Genomic DNA, 24,702 nt, shown 5'->3' on the forward strand with positions numbered 1-24,702 from the left:
CGAAGGCGGGGCCGGGCCTAGAGGCGGGGCCGGGCCCCAGGCAGGCGACCCGAGGGCCGAGGGTTTGGAACTAGCAGAGGTGGGCCCTGCGCGTGCGTGCTCGCGGGAGGGCGGATCCCCTGGGTCCTGCGGCCCCAGGGATACAGCTGAGCTGGGGGAGGGTAGGCAGCGCAAGTCCTGGGACTGCCCTGGGAAAGGCGCTCGGGAGTGGTTGCGCATCTTGGCCCGCGAAGTAATGGGAGCTAGAGAAGGCGGGGTCAAGGGCGGGCGGGGCCTGTGGGAGGCGTGGCGCGAAGAGCTAGGGGTAGGAGGGGCCGAGGCCGCGGCGAGGGGGCGGGGCTGAGGCGGGGTGGGGCCTGTGGGAGGCGTGGCGCGAAGAGCTCGGGGTAGGAGCGAGCGCGCCCGGGAACTCTGCGGAGGCCGCGGCGGCGCGGGGGGCGCGGCTGAGGGCAGGGCGGGGCTGTCGGAGTCGTGGCGCGAAGAGCTCGGGGTAGGAGCGCGCGCCCGGGAACTCCGCTGTGGTCGCGGCGAGGGGGCGGGGCTGAGGGTGAGACGGGGCTTGTGGGAGGCGTGGCGCGAAGATTTCAGAGTTGGAGCGCGCGCAGTCCCGAACTCCGCTGAGGCTGCGGCGAGGAGGCGGGGCTGTGGGTTGGGGCGCTCTGCGTGGGGCGGGGCGAAAGGGAGGTTTCGAGCCAGGAAGGTACGGCGCCCAGAACTAAGGGGAGTCCCAGGCGAGCGGGCCGCGGGGTGGGCAGGCTGGTACCAGGGGGTGTGGGGGCCTGGCCGGGCAAGGCAGAAGGAAGGGGATGCTGGTGGGAAGGGAGCAACAGTGGAGGGTGGTGAAAAGACGAGCAACGGGAGGCGTGGAAGGGCCGTCGCGGGAGGTCTGACGCGGACCCGCCTTCTCCTCTAGACCCTGGAGGCGCCAGTGCCAGGCCTCGAAGCTCTTTGAGGCCAGAAATAGCGTCTTGACCACCAAAAGGGAAAACCAATTGTAAATCGAAATTAATTAGCCTACCAAAATGTAAGCTGTCAGCCGCAACGTAAGCCATCTAGCTATGAGTTGTACTTAAGGTCGGGGGCATTTATTATATTCTTTACATAATTTGGGGCGAGGCCTCCACAAGTCTGAGGCTCTAGGGCCCTCGGAAGTCTGTCTCCACAGGGCCTGGGACTGAGGAGGAGGGTTTGGGATGGAGGTGAGAAGGTGGTGCCAGGGCTGGTTTGTCTTGGAAGCGGTGGCCTTGTCCCCGCGGAGACAAGCCGTAGGCCAGGTCCGCGTTTTCTAAAGTACACCACGTTCCCAATGGATGGTACTTGAAAGAGCATGAGGAGTCCAGCTGTAGCACCAGAACCAAGGGGGCTGGTCAGGTTGAAGGTCCTCTAAGGACTTGACCTGAAGAGGTTTGGAGAAAGAAGGACCACAAAGGGCATGTGAGCTAGCGATGAAGGGGTGAACTGGGGACGAAACCAGTGGCCCTAATTTGAAAGACAGGATAAAGCATCAGGGAATTCCAGGGTCAGGGATTGTAAAAAATGGAAAGGATAGCACCCCAGAGTGTACCACCTTTGGTAAACTGCGGCCCTGAGGAAATTACCTTGTTCTGAAGGGGTGGGGGATTAGACTACCTCCCAAACCTGCACTTTTGTTTTGTTTTTTGGAGACATCATCGCTCTGTAGCCCCTGCTGGAGTGCAGTGGCGCGATCTCACCTCACTGAGCCTCTGCCTCTTGGGTTCAGGCGAGTCTCCTGCCTCAGCCTCTGGATTAGCTGGGATTACCGGCGCCCGCCACCACACCCGGCTAATTTTTATATTTTTAGTAGGGACGAGGTTTCACCATGTTGGTCAGGCTCGTCTTGAACTGCTGGCCTCAAGTGATCCGCCTGCCTGGGCCTCCCAAATGCTGGGATTACAGGCGCCTGCCAACAGGTCCGGCTAATTTTTGTAGTTTTAGTAGAGGGGATTTCGAGGTTTCACCATGTTGCCCAGGCTGGTCTTGAATTTGTGAGCTCAAGCTGTCCACCCATCTCGGCCTCTCAAAGTGTCAGGATTACAGGCGTGAGTCACTGGCGTCATTGTATGTATTTCTCTAAGGTTGGTTGTCTCTTGTCATTAACTGCAACAAAAGATAAAGAAAACCCAGTCTCTGCCATTTCTACTTAAGTAATTCTACCCAAAACAGGAAATAGGGAGGATAATGTTGAATATAGAAGGTGTGAAATGAGTTTTGCATTAAAGCATGTGTTTGCTTCTCAGAAAACTTAAGAATGTGAGGTAAGAAAAGAACTGAACACTTGGGAAGTACATTCTTTCCTATTCATCTGCTCCATATCAACCCTGAAGTGTAACTCTTTTTTAAAAAACAAGTTCTTGACTGGACACAGTGACTCGCTCCTGAAATCCCAGCACTTTGGGTGGCCAAGGTGGGCGGATCGCTTGAGCTCATGAGTTAGAGACCAGCCGGGGCAACATGGCAAAACCCTGTCCCAACAAAACAAAAAAATTAGCCAGGCTTGGTGGTGCGTGCCTGTAGTCCCAGCTACTAGGAAGGCTGAGGTGGGAGGATCGCTTGAGCCGGGGAGGCAGAGGTTGCATTGAGCCGAGATCACATGGTTGCACTCCAGCCTGGGCCATAGAGCCAGACCTTATCTCAAAAAAAAAAAAAAGTTATCTCCCTATAGCTCCAACCCTCACATTTCCACCCCCAAATAGATTACTGCATAGTTTCCCCAGCTTTACACTATTTATACATGGGTCCAATAATTACTTGTGGATGTGCTGTCCTCTATATGATGGTATATTTAGCAGCATTTTCCCTCCCAAGTTGTGACAGCTAAAACTTCACATGTTGTGAAGTGTCCGTTGGAGGCCAAAATCTACCCCCAGTCCAGTTGAGAACCACTGGAGTACGGAGTACAAGATAAACTTCATTGCCGTTAACTTGGCTTTTCAGATCTTTCATTATCTTTTCCCAATCTACCTTTCCTAGAATTTGACTCAGTCCAAGAGAACTACCAATGCAGGAATCCTGTCTTTGGCTTCCTCCATAGATTTCTTTGGCTTCTTCCATAGATTATGATCTTTTACTGACTTTTCTTGGATGTTTCCAGGGATGAAAGAAATTTAAAATCTCTACTTTGCACGAAAGTCCTTGTCTCTCCAAAGTTCCTGCTCAAAATGTGTATTTGTTGAGTTCAGTTCACACCCCTGGAGGTGTAAAAAATCCTTTTTCCATTTGTGAGCACCACTGAGAATAAAAATGGTAGTCATATTTCTATTTTTCACCTTCCTCTATGTAATATGGTTTATAGATCATCATGAACTTTTTACTCTCCTCTGAACAATATCGCGCCTGACGATGTCCTACTTAAAACATACTACCCAGGCCGGGCGCGGTGGCTCAAGCCTGTAATCCCAGCACTTTGGGAGGCCGAGACGGGCGGATCACGAGGTCAGGAGATCGAGACCATCCTGGCTAACCCGGTGAAACCCCGTCTCTAGTAAAAAATACAAAAAAATAGCCGGGCGAGGTGGCGGGTGCCTGTAGTCCCAGCTACTCGGGAGGCTGAGGCCGGAGAATGGCGTAAACCCGGGAGGCGGAGCTTGCAGTGAGCCGAGATCCGGCCACTGCACTCCAGTCTCGGCGACAGAGCAAGACTCCGTCTCAAAAAAAAAAAAACAAAAAAAAAAAAACAAAAAAAAAACATACTACCCAGAACTGAAAACAGTGTTCTGGATGTGCGTCACACGATGTTAGTACGTAGTATATTATACTATTAGCTTCATGCTTATTCATCTTCCTTGACTCTGAAACTTGAAGGCAAGAACCAAGTCTTAGTCCCTAGGTTGTTATATTCGTCTTTGCAATACTAGCACAGTGCTTGGCCCTTAGTTCAACTGGTGTTCAAAAATGTTGATGGAATGTGGTACTTCCTTAAACTCTAAGATAGCATTCCATTACCTTTAGGGGCAGATAGAGTACACTGTTGCCTTATATTGACTTTGTGATCAACCAAACCTATATGTATCAGATCAGAGGTTGGCACACTTTTTTGTAAAGGGCCAAATAGTAAATATTTCAGGTTTTATGGGCCTTGTAGTCTGTTTCAGTGACTCAGCTATGTCACTGTAACATATAATCAGCCATAGGCAATATATAAGCGAATGAGCATAGCCACTTTCCAATATAATTCATGGACATTAAAATCTGAGTTTCATGTAATTTTTGTGTGTCACAGTATATTTTGATTTTAAAAAATATTTTAAAATGTTAAACACATTTTTAGCTTGTGGGCAGTACAAAAACAAATGGCAGGCTAGATTTGGCTCACAGGCAGTAGTTTGCTAACCCCTGATTTAGACTAACCCTTGTATGATTGATTTTTTCCAAAACTGAGTAAAGGTTTTTACTTTTATCCTTATTAGATGACTTACTCATTGCAAGCCATCTTTCTAGCTTGCTCATTTCTTTTTGAATGCTAATTCTGTCACCTAGCGTATCAGCTGACATCCCAAGCTTTGTGTCTGCAAAATTGATGAGCATACTTTGTGCATCCTTAATTAATAAAAATGTTGAGTAGGATAAGGATAGAAGTTCTCCACAAGTTCATTTTCTTCCATTAATCATCATTCTTTGAGTATAGCCACTCAGAGTTAGAAATATCTACCTAGAGTACTGGCTGTCACCCAATTCATATTTCTCTGTCGGGTTCACAGGGTATCTTGAGAAGCTTTGTCTGAAGCTTTGTCGAAATGTTTAGAACATGTTCCAAATGGGTGGGAATTCCATCAGACAAACAGAAATGTATAGGTTTGGTTTAGCTTGTAAACTAATGTTACTGCTACTTCCAATTTTAGTACTTCCTTGGTTACATTTTCAAGGCTACCATTTTAATAATGAATTTTAATAATTTTAGGGTTTTGTTGAGAATTAGCATTCAAGTTTATCAATCTGTATTTACAGAATTCATCATCTTTCTCCTCTTAAAACTAAGGCTTGACAATTCATCCCACACTGACTGTTTCTCTGGTATCAATAGTGTCAAAAGCTGTGGTAAGATTGATAGAGAAAAGAGGCACAAAAAATTAAAATATATGTGTTTTCTTACCAATGTTACCACACTTTTAATACTATCGATACTAGTTTTTAAAATATAATAGAAAGTGAACTGTATTCTAATAAATAAAGACTAAGAATAAATGCATTTTTATAAAATACTGATACTGGCCGGGCACAGTGGCGCATGCCTTTAATACCAGCACTTTGAAACGCTGAGGCAGGAGGATCACTTGAGGCCAGGAGTTTTAAGACTAACCTGAGCAAGCTGGGTGCGCTGGCTCACGCCTGTAATCCCAGCACTTTGGGAGGCTGAGGTGGGCGGATTACGAGGTCAGGAGTTTGAGACCAGTCAGGCCAACATGGTGAAACCCCGTCTCTACTAAAAATACAAAAATTAACCTGGCGTGGTGGCGGGTGCCTGTAATCCCAGCTACTCAGGAGCTGAGGCAGGAGAATCGCTTGAAACCGGGACGCAGAGGTTGCATTGAGCCAAGATCGTGCCATTGCACTCCAGCTTGGGCAACAAGAGTGAGACTCCATCTCAAAACAAAGACTAGCCTGTGCAGCATAGCAAGACCCCATCTCTACAGAAAAAAAAAAAATTTTTTTGGCCTCCCAAAGTGCTGGGATTACAGGCATGAGCCACCGCACCCGGCCTAATTGAGTATTTTTATGGTATTCCATGTTGTTCTCCTCTGTTGACCTTCTTCCTGTACCTCTGTGTTTTTGTTTTTTTGTTTGGCTTAGGGTAGTCAGGGACTTATTTTGTGAAGCAGAGTGGCAGAAATAGTCATGTCATATAGATTATCCCTGGGAGAGGTTTCTTATATAAACAAACATGTTAGAGTCCCTCCCACATGTTGAATAGCTTGGCTGTTAAACCATCTGCTAGGCAACAGCCTTTCCTTCTCACTTGGTTTTCTCAGATAAAGTTTAGAGAATCAAGAAGTTGCTTTTTTTGTTATTTTTTGATTTGCAGGTTAAACATTTTAAGATGAGAAAAATTGATCTCTGTCTGAGCTCTGAAGGGTCCGAAGTGATTTTAGCTACATCAAGTGATGAAAAACACCCACCTGAAAATATCATTGATGGGTAAGAGTTACTATAGTTTGTTGTTTACAGTCTTAAATCAGTGAATCCCTTGAGTACTTGGACTGTGTTTTATAACAACTTGCCCTATTAAACATAGTTTAATAAATGTTTGGTGAATTATCTGATATCCACTTTTGGTACCATTTCTGAAACTAATTCAGTTGTGTATATTTAGGTTTTTGATCCTTTTCTTTATAATGCCTAAACTGAACTCTTCATACAAATAGGTTTTTTTAGAAGTGGTTTACCAAGGCAAAAACTCAAACAACTTCATTTTATGGAAGTGTAAATTTTAAGGTCTGGTTTTGGTTTTACTCCAAGTTTTTCTTGGAATAAGAATGTAAATATTATAACTTCCTATATACTACCTATTTCCTTACTGGTCTAAGTGATATCTTTGCAGAACTGAATGCTTCATTCCGTGCTATCACGTATTGTTTTGCCTCTCCCCTTGTTGATATCCTTCCAATTTCTACTCTTCATTGTGCTACAGCTTTTTCTAGGTAGATATTTTTCTAAATATTGTTCTTAGACTTCTGATTCCAAGAAAAAGCAGTTAATGGGAGAACTCCTTTTTTTCTTTTTTTTTTTTTTTTTAAGACAGAGTCTCACTCTGTCACCCAGGCCAGAGTCCAGTGGCACCATCTTGGCTCACTGCAACCTCCGCCTCCCGGGTTCAAGTGATTCTCCTGCCTCAGCCTCTTGAGTAGCTGGGACTACAGGAGTACGCCACCACACTGGGCTAATTTTTGTATTTTTTAGTCGAGACGGGGTTTCACTATATTTGCTAAGCTGGTCTCAAACTCCTGACCTTGTGATCCACCCACCTCAGCCTCCCAAAGTGCTGGGATTACAGGCATGAGCTACTGAGCCCACCTGAGAACTCCTTTTTATTTTGAGACGGAGTTTTGCTCTTGTTGCCCAGGCTGGAGTGCGATAGCACAATCTCGGCTCACCAAAACCTCCACCTCCCGAGTTCAAGTGATTCTCCTGCCTCAGCCTCCCGAGTAGCTGGGATTACAGGCATGCACCACCACGCCTGGCTAATTTTGTATTTTTAGTAGAGATGGGGTTTCTCCATGTTGGTCAGGCTGGTCTTGAACTCCCGACCTCAGGTGATTTGCCCACCTTGGCCTCCCAAAATGTTGGGATTACAGGCGTGAGCCACCGTGCCTGGTGGAGAACTCCTTTTTTAATACTTCTGGCTTATTACTTTCTTGAACCCTCTTTCTTGGTATATGTACAGTGACCAGAGTTTGACTCATAGAACCATCTAATTTTAGGCCTGGAAAGACTTGTGGGTTTATTTTGCCAAAACCCTTTATTTCAGACTTGTGGTAAGAGAGGTCTAAGGAGGTTAAGTACTACTTTTAATTATTGAAGGCAGAACCAGTTGTAACAGAGGTTTCATGATACTTTATGTATCTTGAAGCCCATGTATCTGGATGAAATTCTAGCAACTCAGCCTCTTCCTTGAAGCCTAGTTGTAATCTTTATGACAACTGACTTTTCCCCTCAGATTCCTTTAGCTCTTTGCTGGGGTCCAATAACAGTTGGTATATACCTCTGTTACCTTACTTTTTCCTTTATTGTATTGTTTATTTTTAATGTTTGTTTCCTCTCTCAACTGTGAATTCCTAGAAGTCAGAGACTATTTCTATGAGTCAAACTTGACTAATATTGGAAGGTAATCAACATCTACACACACACGCATACATATAAACACATATATATGCACATATTACTCTACATTTGCATAGGGCTTTATAATTTCATAGATACTTTGTCAGTTGACCCTTACAGTAATCTTGGGGAATAAGAAGCACAAAAAAGTATTTTCAACTCCTTCGTAAAGATGAAGAAAAGAATGATCAGATGACTTGCTCAAAATAAAAATGACTTGCTCAAAATTACACAGATAAGCAAGAGGCAGAATCAGCTAACACTCATGTCTTCTAACTTGTACTCAGGGATCTTTGTGCTACACTGGGTTAACTCAAACTTAGTTTGAATCAAAAATTTAAGATCTGCTTTTTGCCTGTGTCTCTTCTTTCTTTTTCTTAGTTGTTTACTTCCTGAAATTCAGGTAATAGTTACTATCCTACTCTGACTTGGAGTAGAAAAATTAATATGGGAATTGCTTTAAGAATACACAGAACTGTGGAGATTTGCCTTAAGTTGTTTGCCAGAAATAGAGGACTTTCCAGAAACACTCCTTGATTTTGATTGGAGATAGATTAGTTTTCCAAGGCAAGATCAATTTACCTTGCAATACTTTGGTGATCTTTCTCTCAAGCGAGTCTGTTTTATATGTTTATAGAATGTTAGGATTAGCTATCATATATTGCAGTTAATATTTTAGGCTCTGTCCATTTTGATAAATAAGGACATAATATTTTTTAGATTAGACAAAAACTCTTAGTACAGGAAAACATAAGGAATAATGTAGTTACTGTCCTGATAACTGAACAGAGTACATAGGGGACTTTTAATGCATACGCAGTTCTAGAAAATATAATTAGACTGTATATTGTAGACACTAAAAGTTAATTTCTGGCCAGGTGCGGTGGCTCATGTCTGTAATCCCAGCACTTCAGGAGGCTGAGGCAGGCAGATTAGTTGAGGTCAGAAATTCAAGACCAGCGTAGCCAACTTGGTAAAACTCTGTCTCTACTAAAAATACCAAAAAATTAGCCAGGTGTGGTGGCGTGCGCCTATAGTCCCAGCTACTCGGGAGGCTGAGGCACCAGAATTGCTTGAACCCAGGAGGTGGAGGTTCAGTGAGCTGAGATCGTGTCACTGCACTCCAGCCTGGGTGGCAGAGCGAGACTGTCTCAAAGAAAAACAAAAAGTTATTTTCTGTTCACAGTTGCTTTATCTAAATAGAGTAACCATAGAATTATTTGGAGAAAACAGTGCTATAAATGTGTCCCTACGGGATAATGGAATATTGTTTTATGGCCCTGCTCCAAACTCTCCATTCCTTCAGAAATAAGAGTTAAATAAATAGCCAGGCATAGTGGCTGAGGCAGGAGGATAGCTTGAGGTCAGGAGCTTGAGACTAGCCTGGGCAACGTAACAAGACCACATCACTAAAAAAAGAAAATGACTATACTTCTACTTTTCCTCTGCCCTTTGTATTTAATGTGTCAGTGAAAAAGGGGAAAAGAGGTTCTACACTAGGAAAAAAAAAGCCAAGGAAAAAAGAAGAGAGAGAATCAGTTCTTTTGGTGTAGTGTAGAAGAATACTGTATTTAGAATTAAAATTCCTGGGTAAGTGAACTATGTGTCATCTTGGTCAAAGAGTATATATATTACTCTTTGAGCCTCAGTTACTGATCTGAAAAATGGAGGATAATACCACCTTTCCTGCTGACCTCAGAATTGAGAAAAAAATCACATGAGATAATCCATGTAAAATAGGTGTTAGCTATAAAGTCATATTTAAAAGAAAACTACTACTTTGATGACTTCCTTATATATAATTACAAGATTTAGTTAGATGTCTTTTCTTTTTTTTTTTTTTGAGACAGGGTCTCACTCTGTCACCCAGGCTGGAGTGCAGTGGCATGATCTCGGGTCACTGCAACCTCTGCCTCCTGGGTTCAAGCGATTCTCCTGCCTCAGCTTCCCGAGTAGCTGGGACTACAGGCATGCACCACCATGTCTGACTAATTTTTGTTTTTTTGTTTTGTTTTGTTTTCTGAGATGGAATCTTGTTCTGTTGCCCAGGCTGGAGTGCAGTGGCACAATCTCAGCTTAGTGCACCCTCCGCCTCCCAGGTCCAAGCAATTCTTCTGCCTCAGCCTTCCGAGTAGTTGGGATTACAGGTGCACGCCACCACGCCCAGCTAATTTTTTGTATTTTTAGTAGAGACAGGGTTTCACCATGTTGGCCAGGCTGGTTTAAAACTCCTGACCTCGTGATCGGCCCGCCTCGACCTCCCAAAGTGCTGGGATTACAGGCATGAACCACCGCACCCGGCCTAGTTACATGTCATTTTAAAATTCAAGTGTATCTCTACATGATATTTTATGTTATTCTATTGGTTATGTTCATTGAAAGCATCCAAAGAAAAACATGGGGCAATTAAAATTAATTTAATTAATTTCAATAAGTAAAATTTAAAATAATATAAATATGAAAGGAGACTGTAAAATATTAAGCATTTTATAAAAACCCAGAATTTTGAGTTAGGAGAGCTGACCTTGGCTGGACACGATGGTTCATACCTCTAATCCCCAGCACTTTGGAAAGCCAAGGCAGGAGGATCACTTGAGCCCAGAAGTTTGAGGCTACAATGAGCTGTGATTGTGCCACTGTATTCCAGCCTGAGTGACAGAGCAAAACCCTGTCTCTTAAAAAAAAAAAGTAGTTCTGGCCTTTTTTTTTTTTTTTTTTTTGGTAACAACCTTATTGACATATTATTCACATACCATACAATCTGCCCATTTAGAATATACAATTCAGTGGCTTTCAGCCTATTCACAGTTACACAGTCATCTCCACAACCAATTTTAGAACAGTTTCATCATCCCAAAAAGAAACTCCACACACACAAGAAACCTCACACTTGTTATCAGTCACTCTGTATTTTCCCATCCATACTAGCCCTAGGCAAGCATTAATCTACTTTGTTTCTGTAGATTTTATCTATTGAGATATTTCATGTAAACAGAACCATACACATGTGGTCTTTTGTGACTGGTTTCTTGGTGTCTTTTTTTTTTTTTTTTTGAGACGGTGTTGGAGTGCGGTGGCATGACCTTGGCTCACTACAGTCTCTGCCTCCTGGGTTCAAGCGATTCTCCTGCCTCAGTCTCCTGAGTAGCTGGGATTAAGGCAGGCACCACCACATCTGACTAATTTTTGTGTTTTTAGTATAGACGGGGTTTCACCATGTTGGCCAGGATGATCTTGACCTCTTGACCTCATGATCTGCCCACCTCTGCCTCCCAAAGTGCTGGGATTACAGGCGTGAGCCACCACCCCCGGCCATGAGTGGTTTCTTTCTTTTGTTTTTTGTTTTTTTGAGACAGTCTTGCTCTTTCATCCAAGCTGGAGTGCAGTGGTGCAATCTCAGCTCACTGCAACCTCTGCCTCCTGAGTTCAAGTGATTCTCGTGCCCCAGCCTTCCAAGTAGCTGCGACTACAGGTGTGCACCACTACACTGGCTCATTTCTTTATTTTTAGTAGAAACAGGGTTTTACCATGTTGGCTATGCTGGTCTTGAACTCCTGACCTCAAGCAGCCTACCTGCCTTGGCCTCCCAAAGTGCTTGGATTACAGGCATGAGCTACCACACCTGGCCTGGTTTCTTTCACTTACGTGTTTTCAGGGTTAATCCATGTTGTAGCATATATCAGTACTTCATTCTTCTTTATTGTCAAGATTTCATTGTATGGATATAGCACATTTTATTTATGCATTCATCAGTTTATGGACACCTGGGTTGTTTCTACTTTTGAGCTGAATTTTCCCCAATTTTATTTTAAAATAACAAATTATGGATCCAAAAAACTCAGCATAATTTGATCTTATAGATAATTTGATTTATCTATAAGCTAGATAAATACAGACGTTGTATCTTAGTCAAACTGCCGAAAAAGAAAAAGAAAAAAAATATTTTAAATAGCTAAAAGAAAATAAAAACTATTATATACAGAGGAACAATAGCACTAATGACAGCTGACTTTACATCACAAACAGTGGAAACCAGACAACAATGGAGCAATATCTTTAAAATACTGGGAAAGGGAGAAACAAGCAAATATTTAAAAACCCTGTCAACCCAGAATTCTGTGTCTAGCTAAACTATCTTCCAAAAATTAAGATAGGATAAAGGCATTTTTCATCACAAGTAGACCTGCATCACAAGGAATGCTAAAAGAAATTCTGCAGTTTGAAGAGTATAATACTAGGTGGAAAATCAAACCTATAAGAAGAAATTAAGTGTACTGGAAATGGTAAATATTCAGGTAACTATAAAAGACTGCCTTTTTTTCCTCTTTTAATTTTTTTGAAAGATAACTGACCACTTAATGAAAAAAATTGTATTATGGGGTATATTATATATATAAAATATATGACAACAATGGCACAAAAGTGATGTTCAGTGTAAATTGACTATCATGAGGATTTTATGTTGTAACCTAGAGAGGAGCTATTGTAAAAATTCCTAATAAAAGTGGTATAGCTAAAAAAGATAGATGAATTAAATGGAATGTAAAAAATTTATTCACTGAGAAACAGGAAAGGAGAAACAGAACAAGAATAGATGGGAGGGATGAAAATGAATAGCAAGATAGTAGATTTATACTCAGCCATATCACTAGTTACACTAAATGTCAATAGGGCTAAACACTCCAATTAAATATCAGAGATTGTCAGATTGGATAAAAAGCCAAGACCCAAATATATATTGTCTAAAAGATACGCACTTTAAATATGAAGATACGAATAGGTTGAAAATAAAAGGATGAAAGAAGATGCATCCTACAAACAGTTTACATAAGAAAGTCGCTGTAGCTATATTCATATCAGACAAAGTAGAATATAAGACAAGGAGTATTACCAGAGACAAAGGGGACATTTTATAATGTTAGAGGGTCCATTCATTAGGAAGAGAGGATAATCCTAAGTGTATATGGACCTAATAATAGTTATTTAAAATACATAGAGCAAAATCTGACAGATAAAAGGGAGAACTAGATAAATTCACAATTATAGTTAGAGATTTTAGTACCCTTTTCTCAGTAATGATAGAACAATTTGGCAGAAAATCAATAAAGACATAGATGATCTGAATAATATCATAACCTTGACTTTCTTGATGGTTATAGAATACTATAATCAACAACATGGAATAAGAACATATTGATGAGTTGCGTGTGGTGGCTCACACCTGTAATCCCAGCACTTTGGGAGGCCAAGGCAGGCAGATTGCCTGAGCTCAGAAGTTTGAGACCAGCCTGGACAACATAAAAAAACCCCGTCTCTACAAGAAAACACAAAAATTAGCCAGGCATGGTGGGGCATACCTGTAGTCACTGTTCCTTTTGGAGCTGAGGCAGGAGGATGGCTTGAGCCCAGGAGGTCAGTGCTGCAGTGAGCCAAGATAGTGCCACTGCACCGCAGTCTGGGTGACAGAGCGAGACTCAGTCTCTTAAAAAACCTAAAACCCAACATGTTGAACATTCACTGAAATGTGCTGAAACATAAAATAAGTCTCAATATATTTCAAGATTAAAATCTTAAGAGAGTATGTTCCCTGACCACAGTGTAATTAAATTGGAAATAAACAACAAAAAGATATTCAGAAAACCTCCCCAAAACTTAGTAACCACTACACTTCTAAATAACCCATGGGTCAAAAAAGAAATCATAAGGGATCTTAGAATTTTATTTTGTTTTATTATTATTATTATTATTATTTTTGAGATGGAGTCTCCATCATCCAGGCTGGAGTGCAGTGGTGCAGTCTCGGCTCATGGCAACTTCCACCTCCTGGCGTCAGCCTCCCAAGTAGCTGGGACTACCGGCGTGTCCCAGACACCTGGCTAATTTTTGTGTTGTTAGTAGAGACGGGGTTTCCCCATATTGGCCGGGCTGGTCTTGAACTGCTGACCTCAGGTGATCCACCCTCCTTAGCCTCCTAGAGTGCTGGGATTACAGGAGTGAGCCACCATGCCTGGCCTTAGAAAATACTTCTAACAGAATGATGTTGAAAATATAACATACCAAATTTGTAGCATGCAGCTAAAGCAGTGTCTCAAGGGAAAGTAATAGCATATATACTTATGTTAAAAAGGAAAAAATTGTAAAACCAATAATCTAAATTTTCACCTTAGGAAGCTAGAAAAAAAATGAGCAAATTAAACCCAAACTAAGTAGAAGAAAATAAATAGTAAAGGTAAGAGCAGAAATCAGTAAAATAGACAATTATTAGAAAAAATAATAAAGCCTAAAGTTGATCATTTGAAAGGATTAATAAAAATTATAAAGAACAAATTTAAGCTAATACATTTGACAACTTAGATGAAATGGACAGATTTCTTGTAAAGCTCAACTTATAAAAATGACACAAGATCAATTGGAAATTCTGAACAGCCTCATATCTATTATAGAAATTAAATTCAATCAAATATTTAGAGAAGAAATACCAGTCTTCCACAAACTTTCTCAAAAATAGAGAAGGAAACATTTCCCAAATTGTTTTATGAGAACATTATCCAGATAGCAAGGCCTGACAAAGACATGACATGACAAGAAAGAAAATGGAGTGCAAAATAGTACAACCACGTTGGCAAGCTGACAGTTTCTTATAAAGTTAAATATACTTTTACCCTATGTCCTAGCAATTCCACTCTTAGTAATTACCCAGAGAAATGAAAACATGTTCACAAGCACTTGTACAAGAATACTTATAGCAGTTTTGTTCCTAATAGTAAAAAGCTGCAAGCAATTAAAATATCCAACAAAAATATCAAACAAAATCACGAATGAAAACGTTGTGGCATAGTTGGTGGTGATAGAAATCAGAGCAGTGGTTGCCTAAGGGAGGTAGGGATTGTGTGGAAGGAAAGATAAGGGAGATTCTGGGTCATGGAAATGTTCTGTATCTTCATTGGAGTATTGGTTAGATAAGCATATACATTTATCAAAACTCACTAAGTTATGCACTTAAGGTAAATTTCACTGTAGGTAAATTTTACTTCCCAAAAAAGTAAAAAGCTTATATAGTTAAAATAGAAATGATTATTTCTGTAGTCAAAACCATATATACTATTTTGACTATATATGACTTAAAATTCAGTGCATGTTTTAATTTTGTTTGAACAGACATTTAGCATATATCTACTATGGGTGAGCATTGCAGCAGTTGTAGGGTTATAAAGATGAGTAAGAGAAAGAAGCTGGACTCAGAGCTCAGCATCTAGTGGGAGCCATAGAAACACAGGAGATTAAGTGCCAATGTAGAGATGGAGGCTGAGTATGAGATAAGTGCAAAAGAGGGAGGAAGTGATTCTGATTTGGTGGTGTTAGATAAATGGGACCAGAAAGTGAATTAACTTATGCAAGGGGAAGAAGGGTTTTTCGGGTAAAAAAAACAAAAAACAAAACCTCATGAATGAGCTAAGGTACAGAAGCAAGAGCCTGCATAACGTATTTGCAGAATTTTAAGTGGCCCAGTGTGACCACAGTGATAGAAGAGAATATAACTTAATGATGGAACCAGATTGTACAGTCTTAAATGCCATACGAAGGAGTTTAGAATTATAGGCAATAAGGGACCACTGAGGCATTTAGATAGGAGTGACATCAATTCCGTTTCTGTGTTTTAGAAAAGAATACCTGGTAGTAGTAAAGAAGAATTATTAAAGTTAGAGAGAGATTAGAGGCAGAATTAATAGAAAGGAGATGTAAGAATCCAGTAGTCATTTAATTTTAAAAAAACAGGTATTCAGTAAAATTTTATGATTAACCATTTATATTTGGCTATTCTTATTTTTTCTTTAAAATTAACAATAGGAATCCAGAAACGTTTTGGACCACCACAGGAATGTTTCCCCAGGAATTCATTATTTGTTTCCACAAACATGTAAGGATTGAAAGGCTTGTAATCCAAAGTTACTTTGGTAAGCAAATCTTACATTAATTTTTTCTTCTTTTTTTTTTCGGTGCTCCAGGTAAGGCTCATGTGTTGATTTTCATTATCCTTTCATTTTTTCCATAGGCAGAAGGCATGTATGTAAACTTTTGGCAAAACACTAGTTTTTCTTTATAGCATGGAATCCAGTTTTATTGCTGGGGTGAAAGGATGGAGATTATGGGTTAACTGCCTTGAGCTCAACTGGCCTCTCTGAAACTGCAAATTTGAAACCCTTCCAAAGCACATAATAATTTCCATGCAATTTACTATGTAAAAGTCTGGCAAAAGGCCCTATTAGGAATATAAGACTCCAGCTTGCCAGAACACTAAGTTCCATGACATCTTTATTCTAGATTCATTTGTCCTGGAGTTCTTTGTCAAATTCTTGTTGAAAATCTGATAACCCTGATTATTTACATTGGATAGTTGTGATTCTTCTATTACTAGTGGCATTTTCTCAGGAATTTAGGGGGATAATCTCCCTTGGGACATCATTCTAATCCTATTTATTTAAGGATAAAATGTATCAGACAAAATCATGGCAGGAAACAGAATACATCCCAGATGGTTCAAATGAAGAGGCTCTATTGATGGGGCTACTTGCAAAATTATGGCCTGGGTTAAGGGAAGAAACAAGGCAAGGAATGATGAGGCCCTCAGAAACTAGCTGTAGCAGGAAGCTGTGACCAGCCCTGGCACAAGGGAAGGAAATAGTGTTATCAGAGATCTGTGAGAGCTGGAGCCTGTGTAAAAGGGCCTAACAGGAGCTGTAGGCAGGAGAAACTGTCAAAGATGTCACACTGAAGCAGGAAGGGAGTGGAGATAAAATTGGCTGATCTCCCTTCCCCACCCCAATCTCCCCCTGGTGTCTCCCACTGGACAAATCCGGTCAGAAGGCAGTGGTAAATGAATCCATGTGATACAGTCCACAGAGGTTAGCCCCTCATGGCACAGAACAGGACAAAGAAGAGGAAGAGTGGATCTGGAGTGGTAGAGACTGGACTGAGAACAGTGGAGAAAAACCAGTTTAGGAGGAAGATGACTGTATTCCTGATAAGTCTCTTTTCTCATTAATTGTGGAGGCTCTGGGTTTGAATTCCATTTCTGGTACTTACTAGCTGTATATCATTGAACACCTTGCTTGGCTCCTCTAAACCTGTTTTCTCACCAGTAAAGTGGGTTAAAATACCTTTCTCATAAGATTGTAGTCAAAAGTGAATGGATAAATATGTTTGACTCATCATAGGCTCTCCATAAATGTTTATGACCAAGACCACCAATAGTATTATTATTGCCAGTACACACAAAAAAATTGGAATAATGCCAAATTCAAAAAAGCTCTACTTGCTCTGTGTTGTATGGTTGCAAACATTTGGAAGATTAGTTACACAAGACTATATTTTACTATAGGGTTTTTTGGAAAAATACAGAGTAACTTCCATGATGTTTCTGATCCCAGTGTTTGTGTAGTTCCACTGTGCATGACAATCTCAGGCAGAGGGAAAAAGAAATATAGGGTCAAAAACGTAGAGACAGATTAACACTTTACTTACTTTGTTTATTGACAATGTCAGTACAGACCTTGAAGATTGAAAAGAGCACGTCTAAAGAGCCAGTTGATTTTGAGCAATGGATTGAAAAAGGTATGTGTTTCACCAGCATTGTTCTGAGCATGAAGGAGTAGATAATATTCCTTTGACTCTACATTTCTCATCTAGCTGCACTTTGGTGAAAAAAGATGACTTCAGTGATCCTTGTGACACATTTAGGACCTAGAAAGACCCAGGTTTGAACACAAAGCTGCTTCTTCATTTACTGGTTATATAACTATTAACATGTGACTTAATTTTTCTCAGTTTCAAAATCCTTATTAGGAAAATGGCGATGATATCTATCATTTAAGGTTTTGGTGAACTAGTGTCTGGCATATAATAGACAATAAATATTAGTTTCTCATCTTCTTTCCTTTCCTCCCGATTAATGGTACTATTTAAATATCACCAGCAGAATTGATAGCCTCTACTTAATTAAACACAGCATCTTGCCTTCATATGTCTATCTCTTTTCCCTCTCAAAATATCATGAAAATAATAGTAAAGGAATAAAAACAGGCATAAACCTACAAGGACAAAGATTAAACAACCAGCAAACTAAAGCAAATGTGAGAAAGCAGATGGAAGAGTAGTAACTTCTTTAGCTGAATGAACTAGGTTATAACCTAAGGTCTTGCCAAGAAGCATATCAATAAGAAGCAAGCCACTTTGTCACACAGAACCCCAGAAAGGCCTAGAGCTCAAAGGCAACAGGTGCCATGGGAAGTATGAATGAGACCTGGGTCAGAAAATAAGGATGATTAGTTGAACATCTATATACAGAGTAATCAGACTCTAGGTACCTTCTTCCATCCTGCAAAGCTAAGTGACCACTCCTTTCTCCCACAGACCTCCACCACCACCCTCAAGAGACAACTGCAAATATAGAATGTTGAGGCTCAGGAGACCAGATACATAGTAGGGAGTGAGTGAGACATGGAGTTGAAAATTGGATACTAGTGGAAGTCTACATATTGAATAGCAGGAACACCAGCCTCCTTCCTGTGTTCTGGTATTAATGTCAGCAGCCAAGAATATACCCTCAGCTGGAAGACTGGAACATTCATCTTTGGAGAAACTAAATGGCCCTAGAAAAAAGACCTATGGATACTGATAAAGGCCAGCTCATTTCTGGTCACCCTATGGTCCAGTAATCAACAAGTGTAGCTCATGAACACAGTTTTCAAATGATGCACAGTTTTCAAATAATCCAGAAGTAACAAAAGACAAAGATCACAAGACATTGATGAAGACCTCAGACCATGAATGTAATCAAGCTTTTAGCTCTAATTTCCAATCTATAAGAAATATAGAGGATAGAGGAACAAATTAAGTGAAACTACGAATAGGCAAGATGATAAAATCTAGAATGTGGGGCATGGGCACAGTGGCTCACGCCTGTAATCTTAATACTTTGGGAGGCTAAGGGAGGAGGATTGCGTGAGCCCAGGAGTTCAAGACTGGCCTGGGAAACATGGCAAGATGTTGTTTCTACAAAAAAATTTAAAAATTAGCTAGGGATGGTGACATGTGCCTGTAATTGTAGCTACTTGGGAGGCTGAGATGGAAGGATCACTTGAGCCCAGCAGGTTGAGACTGCAATGAGCTGTGATCATGCCACTGCACTTCAGCCTTGGTGACAGAGCAAGACCCCATCTCTAAAAAAAAAAATCTAGAATGTGGGACACTGTACAGGACAACTGACCTGGTGTCTTCAGTAAGTCAGAGGCATTAAAAAATGTGTGTGGGGGAGAGAAAGCAGTTCAAGGTTAAAAGATACTTAACTCTGATTTTAATAAACCAATTATGAAAAGACAGGGACAATTGGGAAAATTAGAATAGGAATTGGGTTTCATATTATATTAAAACACTATTTTTAATGTTGTTATGATGGTGGTATTATGGTTATATAAAGAATTACTATTTAGAAATGGATAATTAAGTATTTAGGGGAAGCTAGGCTCACGCCCATAATCCCAGCATTTTGGGAGGCTGAGGTGGGTGGATCGCTTGATCTCAGGAATTCAAGAAACTACCCTGGGCAACATGGAGAAATCTTGTTTCTACAAAAAATATATATACATATTTGCTAGGTGTGGTGGCATACACCTGTAGTCCCAGCTACTTGGGAGGCTGAGGAAGGAGGATCACTTAAGCCTGGGAGGTGAAGGTTGCAGTGAGCTGAGATCGTGCCATTACACTTAAATCTAGGTGACAGAGTGAGAGCCTGTCTCAAAAGAACAAAAAAGTATTTAGAGGTAAAATGTCAAATAATGTCTTGCACTTGCTTTAATTTTTGTTTTTTTTTTTTTTTGAGGCCGGAGTGCAGTGGCACAATCTTGGCTCACTGCAACTTCTGCCTCCCAGGTTCAAGCCTCAGCCTCCTGAGTAGCTGGAATTACAGTCATGCACCATGATGCCTGGCTAATTTTTGTATTTTTGGTAGAGAAAGAGTTTTCACCATGTTGGCCAGGCTGGTCTCAAACTCCTGACCTCAAATGATCTACCCACCTCAGCCTCTCATAGTGCTGGTATTACAGTAGTGAGCCACCACACCTGACCTAAAATACTTTAGTGAAAAAAAAAATTGATAAATCCACTATGATGAAATGTTAGTAATTATAAAATCTAGCTTATGGGTATATGTGGGAGTTTTGTTATGTTCTCTCCTAAGTATGTTTGATATTTTTCTTTTCTTTTTCTTTTCTTTTTTTTTTTTTGAGATGGAGTCTCTCTCTGTTGCCCAGGCTGGAGTGCAGTGGCACGATCTTGGCTCACTGCAAGCTCCACCTCCCAGGTTCATGACACTCTCCTGCCTCAGCCTCCCGAGTAGCTGGGACTACAGGTGCCCACCACCACGCCTGGCTAATTTTTTGTATATTTTTTAGTAGAGATGGGGTTTCACCGTGTTAGCCAGGATGGTCTCGATCTCCTGACCTCGTGATCTGCCCACCTCGGCCTCCCAAAGTGCTGAGATTACAGGTGTGAGCCACCGTGCCCAGCTGATGTTTTTCAATTTTTCATAAATAAAAAAACTATGCAAATGAAAAAGTTTATTATTAATTTCTGGTGATAGAGTTGTACAAGAAAGAAAATATCATTATAATTCATTACTTATTTCAGGAGTAAATAACCTTTAGATAGACAAAGTAATGTAACCATCAAGTAGGATTTCAAATTTGAGAGGAGGGAAAGAGGGAGAAGTTGAAGGAGGAAAAAGAGGGATTTCGGCTTTAAAAAGCTAAAATTTCACCTACTATACTATAAAGTCAGTAAAAAATTTATCAAAAAGGAATAAAAGCATATAATTTCAGGAAAAACAGCTTAAATAGTTGAGAATGTTTACTTTTAGGAAGCAGGACTAAAGGAGAAAGAAGGGGTAAAGCAGATTACTGATTTTCATTATTTCAGAAAAGGGTTAGGAAACAGAAACACTTCTTTTAATACTATGGGGCTTTTACATTGTATACATTATTTTATATGAAGTTAATTTTGAATACTGTCATTAGCTATCATTATAGCAATTAAATCTTTCATGTTTCCAAAAGAATGTTTGATATGATTAACTCATGATCAAATAAATTAATCTGCTCTAAAATTAGATAAGGAAACATTTTTAAAACTTGGATACCAGAAAAGATTACTTAATGGGCCACACAATTGTGCATCATAGTGAAAGTCTCACTGAGAAATTCAGCTCTAGTTGTTACCTTTGGGTATGGCAAAATGGCTCCTTTCTGTTAGTAGCTGGATCCTCAAATGTTCACTTTTTTTTTCTTGAAAAGGGGATTTTTAAAAATAAATGTTTTAAAAAGAAATTTTCACATTTTATCAGTTCCTTATATTCTTTTACTATTAATATAATTGGCATTTACTTTTCCTTTTGTTTATACTCACTAGGATATTTTATAGCTCATAGATTATCTTTTTTGCCTTATATATCATATACCTCTATTTTTAAATCAAATTTCAACATGCAAACGATGAGTCCTTCAAACCTGGTCTTATAATTTACCAGATATCATATTTTGCTGAACATAAATTTCAGTAGCTATTCTCATGTATTTTGACCCTTAACTCATTTCTTCTGTTACATTTGTGTTTTAGATTTGGTACACACAGAGGGGCAGCTTCAAAATGAAGAAATTATGGTAAGTGAATATACTTTATAGAATTAAAAATTAACGTGCACAATGTATTTAGACTTTAAACCTATCTCCATAGTCATATATAATAAATATCCTCATGATATTATAGGTTCTGTATCTAAATCAACCAGTAGAGAAAGTTATTCTCAATAATAATATAAGCTAAATGTACATTCATAAATTAGGCTCTTTCATAGAGAGTGACGGCAAGATAAAACAATTCATTTTTTTTTTGTTTTATTTTTCTCATTCATTTACTTTGAAGTATTTATTTGGTTTGCTTTTTTTCGTTTGATTCTGTAGGCATTTTAGAATAGGAATCAAAAAAGGTCGAGATGCCAAAATTGAATGTTAATTTAAGCATGAAAGGACAAGGGAGATTCAGATAAGGGGAACTAGAGCATAGGATCAGCAACAAATAAGCCAAAGAGAGGTGAGGTGGAAAGAGAACCAGTATTTTTCGACAACATTCCATTGGGCTTTGCTTGTCAAGTGAAATGAATGGCTGTTGATGAGGAAGCTGCTGCCTCATCAGGAGTTCCTCTGTTCCTGGTAGTTGGTCAGGCCCCGGTTTTAGACTAACACAAAAAAGTAAAACAACTGAATATCTATTAGGTGGTCATGCTTTGTTTAATTAAAGTTTCCCTAAGTGAGGGTTAAAATCGTACCTTATGCATTAAGTTTACTTCTTCACAACTTGCCGGAAGCTACTATTAAATCAGTGTTTCAAAAAATTCTGTAGGAAGTTTTTGAATCCCTTTTGTTCCTTTCTCTCCCACCAAAATTCACCCGAGTACTGGGGAGGCCAGTGAGGTCCTGAAAAATAATTAATGTTACTGAATTTTATCTTCCTGTTTTTTTCTGTCTTTACCTAGTGGGTTATGATTAGTAAGTCCCTGCTACCTTTCGTATGTTGTTTCAGGACTCCACTGTGGAGAGTCACAGCATTATAGAAAATTTGAAAAATAGCAGGGGGGAATGGGAGGCTGGAAATCACCCATAATTTTATTACCCTGTCACAAAAACTTTTACTGTATTTATTTTCTTCTAGTTGTTGACCATTTGCTGTACAGTTAGAATAATAATGTGTGGACAATTTTGTGTCTTTTTTTTAACTTAGTATTATATTATACAGGCTTCATAAGTATATTATACAGGCTTCATAAGTACAATTTTAAAATAATGTTTGCCAATTGGCATACATTTAAACTAATTTTCTTTTTCTTCCCTCTGTCATTACACAGTTTGTCCCCTCTGTATACACAGGGGACATCTATGCATATTCCTGCTACTGTGACCTCCACCTTTTTTCTTACTTTCTAAGATTAAATTTCAAGGAATAGAATTACTGGGTGCAAGGTTATAAGCATACTTAGAGCTTTTAAAATATATTGGCTAATTGCTTTCCAGAGAAATTATGTAAATATAAAAATGTAGTCATGCTTCAGGGTAGTATATTCTGAGGCAACACTAACCAAAGGAAACTTCTTTATTATGAAAAATACTTCAGAAAGACACTTTTTTTCTTTTTTTTGAGACGGAGTTTTGCTCTTGTTGCCCATGCTGGAGTGCAATGGTGCAATCTCTGCTCACTGCTGTCTCCACCTCCCAGGTTCAACCAATTCTCCTGCCTTAGCCTCCCAAGTAGCTGGGATTACAGGCATGTGCCACCACTCCTGGCTAATTTTGTATTTTTAGTCGAGACAGGGTTTTTCCATGTTGGTCAGGCTGGTCTCGAACTCCCAACCTCAGGTGATCTGTCCACCTCAGACTCCCAAAGTGCTGGGATTACAGGCGTAAGCCACCGCACCCAGCCAACACTTTTAAAAAATTAGAAACTGGGCATGGTAGCTCACACCTGTAATCCCAGCACTTTGGGAGGCTAGTTTTGAGGCTAGTTCAAGACCAGCCTGGGCAACACAGCAAGACCCTGTCCCTACAAAAATGAGAGTTGCAGTTTTTAGCTCCAGTTGCTATTTTTCATCAAACCAAGGCTTATATTTAGCTGATACGTACCACAACTATTATATGTAGCTGGCCTTATATATTGTTATGTATTTAGAATATTACTGTTGCATCAAGCCATTTCTTCTGCTAACTGCTTGTTAACAGTTAACTAGCACTGCTAAAAGCATTTATATTGATTTTTTTCCCATACAGGCACGTGATGGCTCCGCTACTTACTTGAGATTCATTATTGTATCAGCCTTTGACCATTTTGCATCTGTGCATAGCGTTTCTGCAGAGGGAACAGTAGTCTCAAACCTTTCCTCATAATTAAAACAAAATGCTCTTGCATGATTTTTTAACAATATATTTATTTAAACAGGAAGTTGTCACTGATATACTTTATTAAAAGGATTTGTATCAATTTGTTTCAGTTTTTATTTACATTGTTTTCAGTATTTGGGGTAAAGGAATTTTGTTTTTATCAGTCAGCAGTACTGGCCACCATGGAGGAAATGAGGAAGCTTTGGCTTCAGTATATAGCTTAATCGAGGAAGTGACTGCACATGAAAATTTAATGTGTAATACATTGCATCCCCACAGCATCCACTCTGGTGCTCTTCAGCTTGTAGTGCATTAATTTTTTAATTGATTGATTGATGCAAAGAACTAAATGAGCAATATAGACAGTAAACAATTTAAGAGGTCAGAAAAGAGAAAGTACTTATGGACAGGTTTCATTGAGGTCATGGAACCTGAGGTGGGCCCTGTAAAACAAGTGATTTTACTTTTTCTTTTAATTAAAAAAAATTTTTTTTGTAGTAGGGTCTAGCTGTCTCCCAGGCTATAGTGCAGTGGCTCAATCTTGGCTCACTGCAACCTCTCCATCCCCTGGACTCAAGTCATCCTCCCACCTCAGCTTCCCAAGTAGCTGGGACTACAGGTGCATAACACCATGCCTGGCTAATTTTTGTATTTTTTTGTAGAGAAGGGGTTTCACCTTGTTGTCCAGGATGGTCTCAAACTCCTGAGCTCAAGCGATCTGCCCACCTTGGCCTCCCAAAGTGCTGGGATTACAGGCATGAGCCACCGCACCCAGCCTTTACTTTTACTTTACTAACCTCAGAGAAGGGTTAGGAAATACATCATCTTACTTTTTGTTGTTGTTTTTGAGACAAGGTCACCCAGGCTGGAGTAAAGGCTTGTCTCA

General features: G+C 40.1%; 1 protein-coding gene across 7 annotated transcripts; it reads left to right on the plus strand.

The window, feature by feature from the left end:
* The first annotated feature begins 10 nt into the window (after positions 1-10).
* On the plus strand, positions 11-23,916 carry IFT25 (intraflagellar transport 25). Of its 7 annotated transcripts, none has more exons than XM_011764287.2 (6): positions 11-79; positions 6,041-6,153; positions 15,685-15,791; positions 17,380-17,448; positions 21,505-21,548; positions 23,706-23,916. In XM_011764287.2, exons 2-6 carry the CDS (start codon positions 6,056-6,058, stop codon positions 23,820-23,822), a joined length of 435 nt encoding a protein of 144 aa, XP_011762589.1. In that variant the 5' UTR covers positions 11-79; positions 6,041-6,055; the 3' UTR covers positions 23,823-23,916. The 7 variants fall into 7 exon arrangements, with proteins under 7 accessions (XP_011762589.1, XP_011762590.1, XP_070948804.1 ...); XM_011764288.3 differs by lacking the exon at positions 11-79 and adding an exon at positions 381-490; XM_071092703.1 differs by lacking the exon at positions 11-79 and adding an exon at positions 529-547.
* Positions 23,917-24,702: the final 786 nt, after the last annotated feature.

The sequence above is a fragment of the Macaca nemestrina genome, chromosome 1 (assembly GCF_043159975.1).
Source record: "Macaca nemestrina isolate mMacNem1 chromosome 1, mMacNem.hap1, whole genome shotgun sequence".
Classification (NCBI taxonomy): domain Eukaryota; kingdom Metazoa; phylum Chordata; class Mammalia; order Primates; family Cercopithecidae; genus Macaca; species Macaca nemestrina.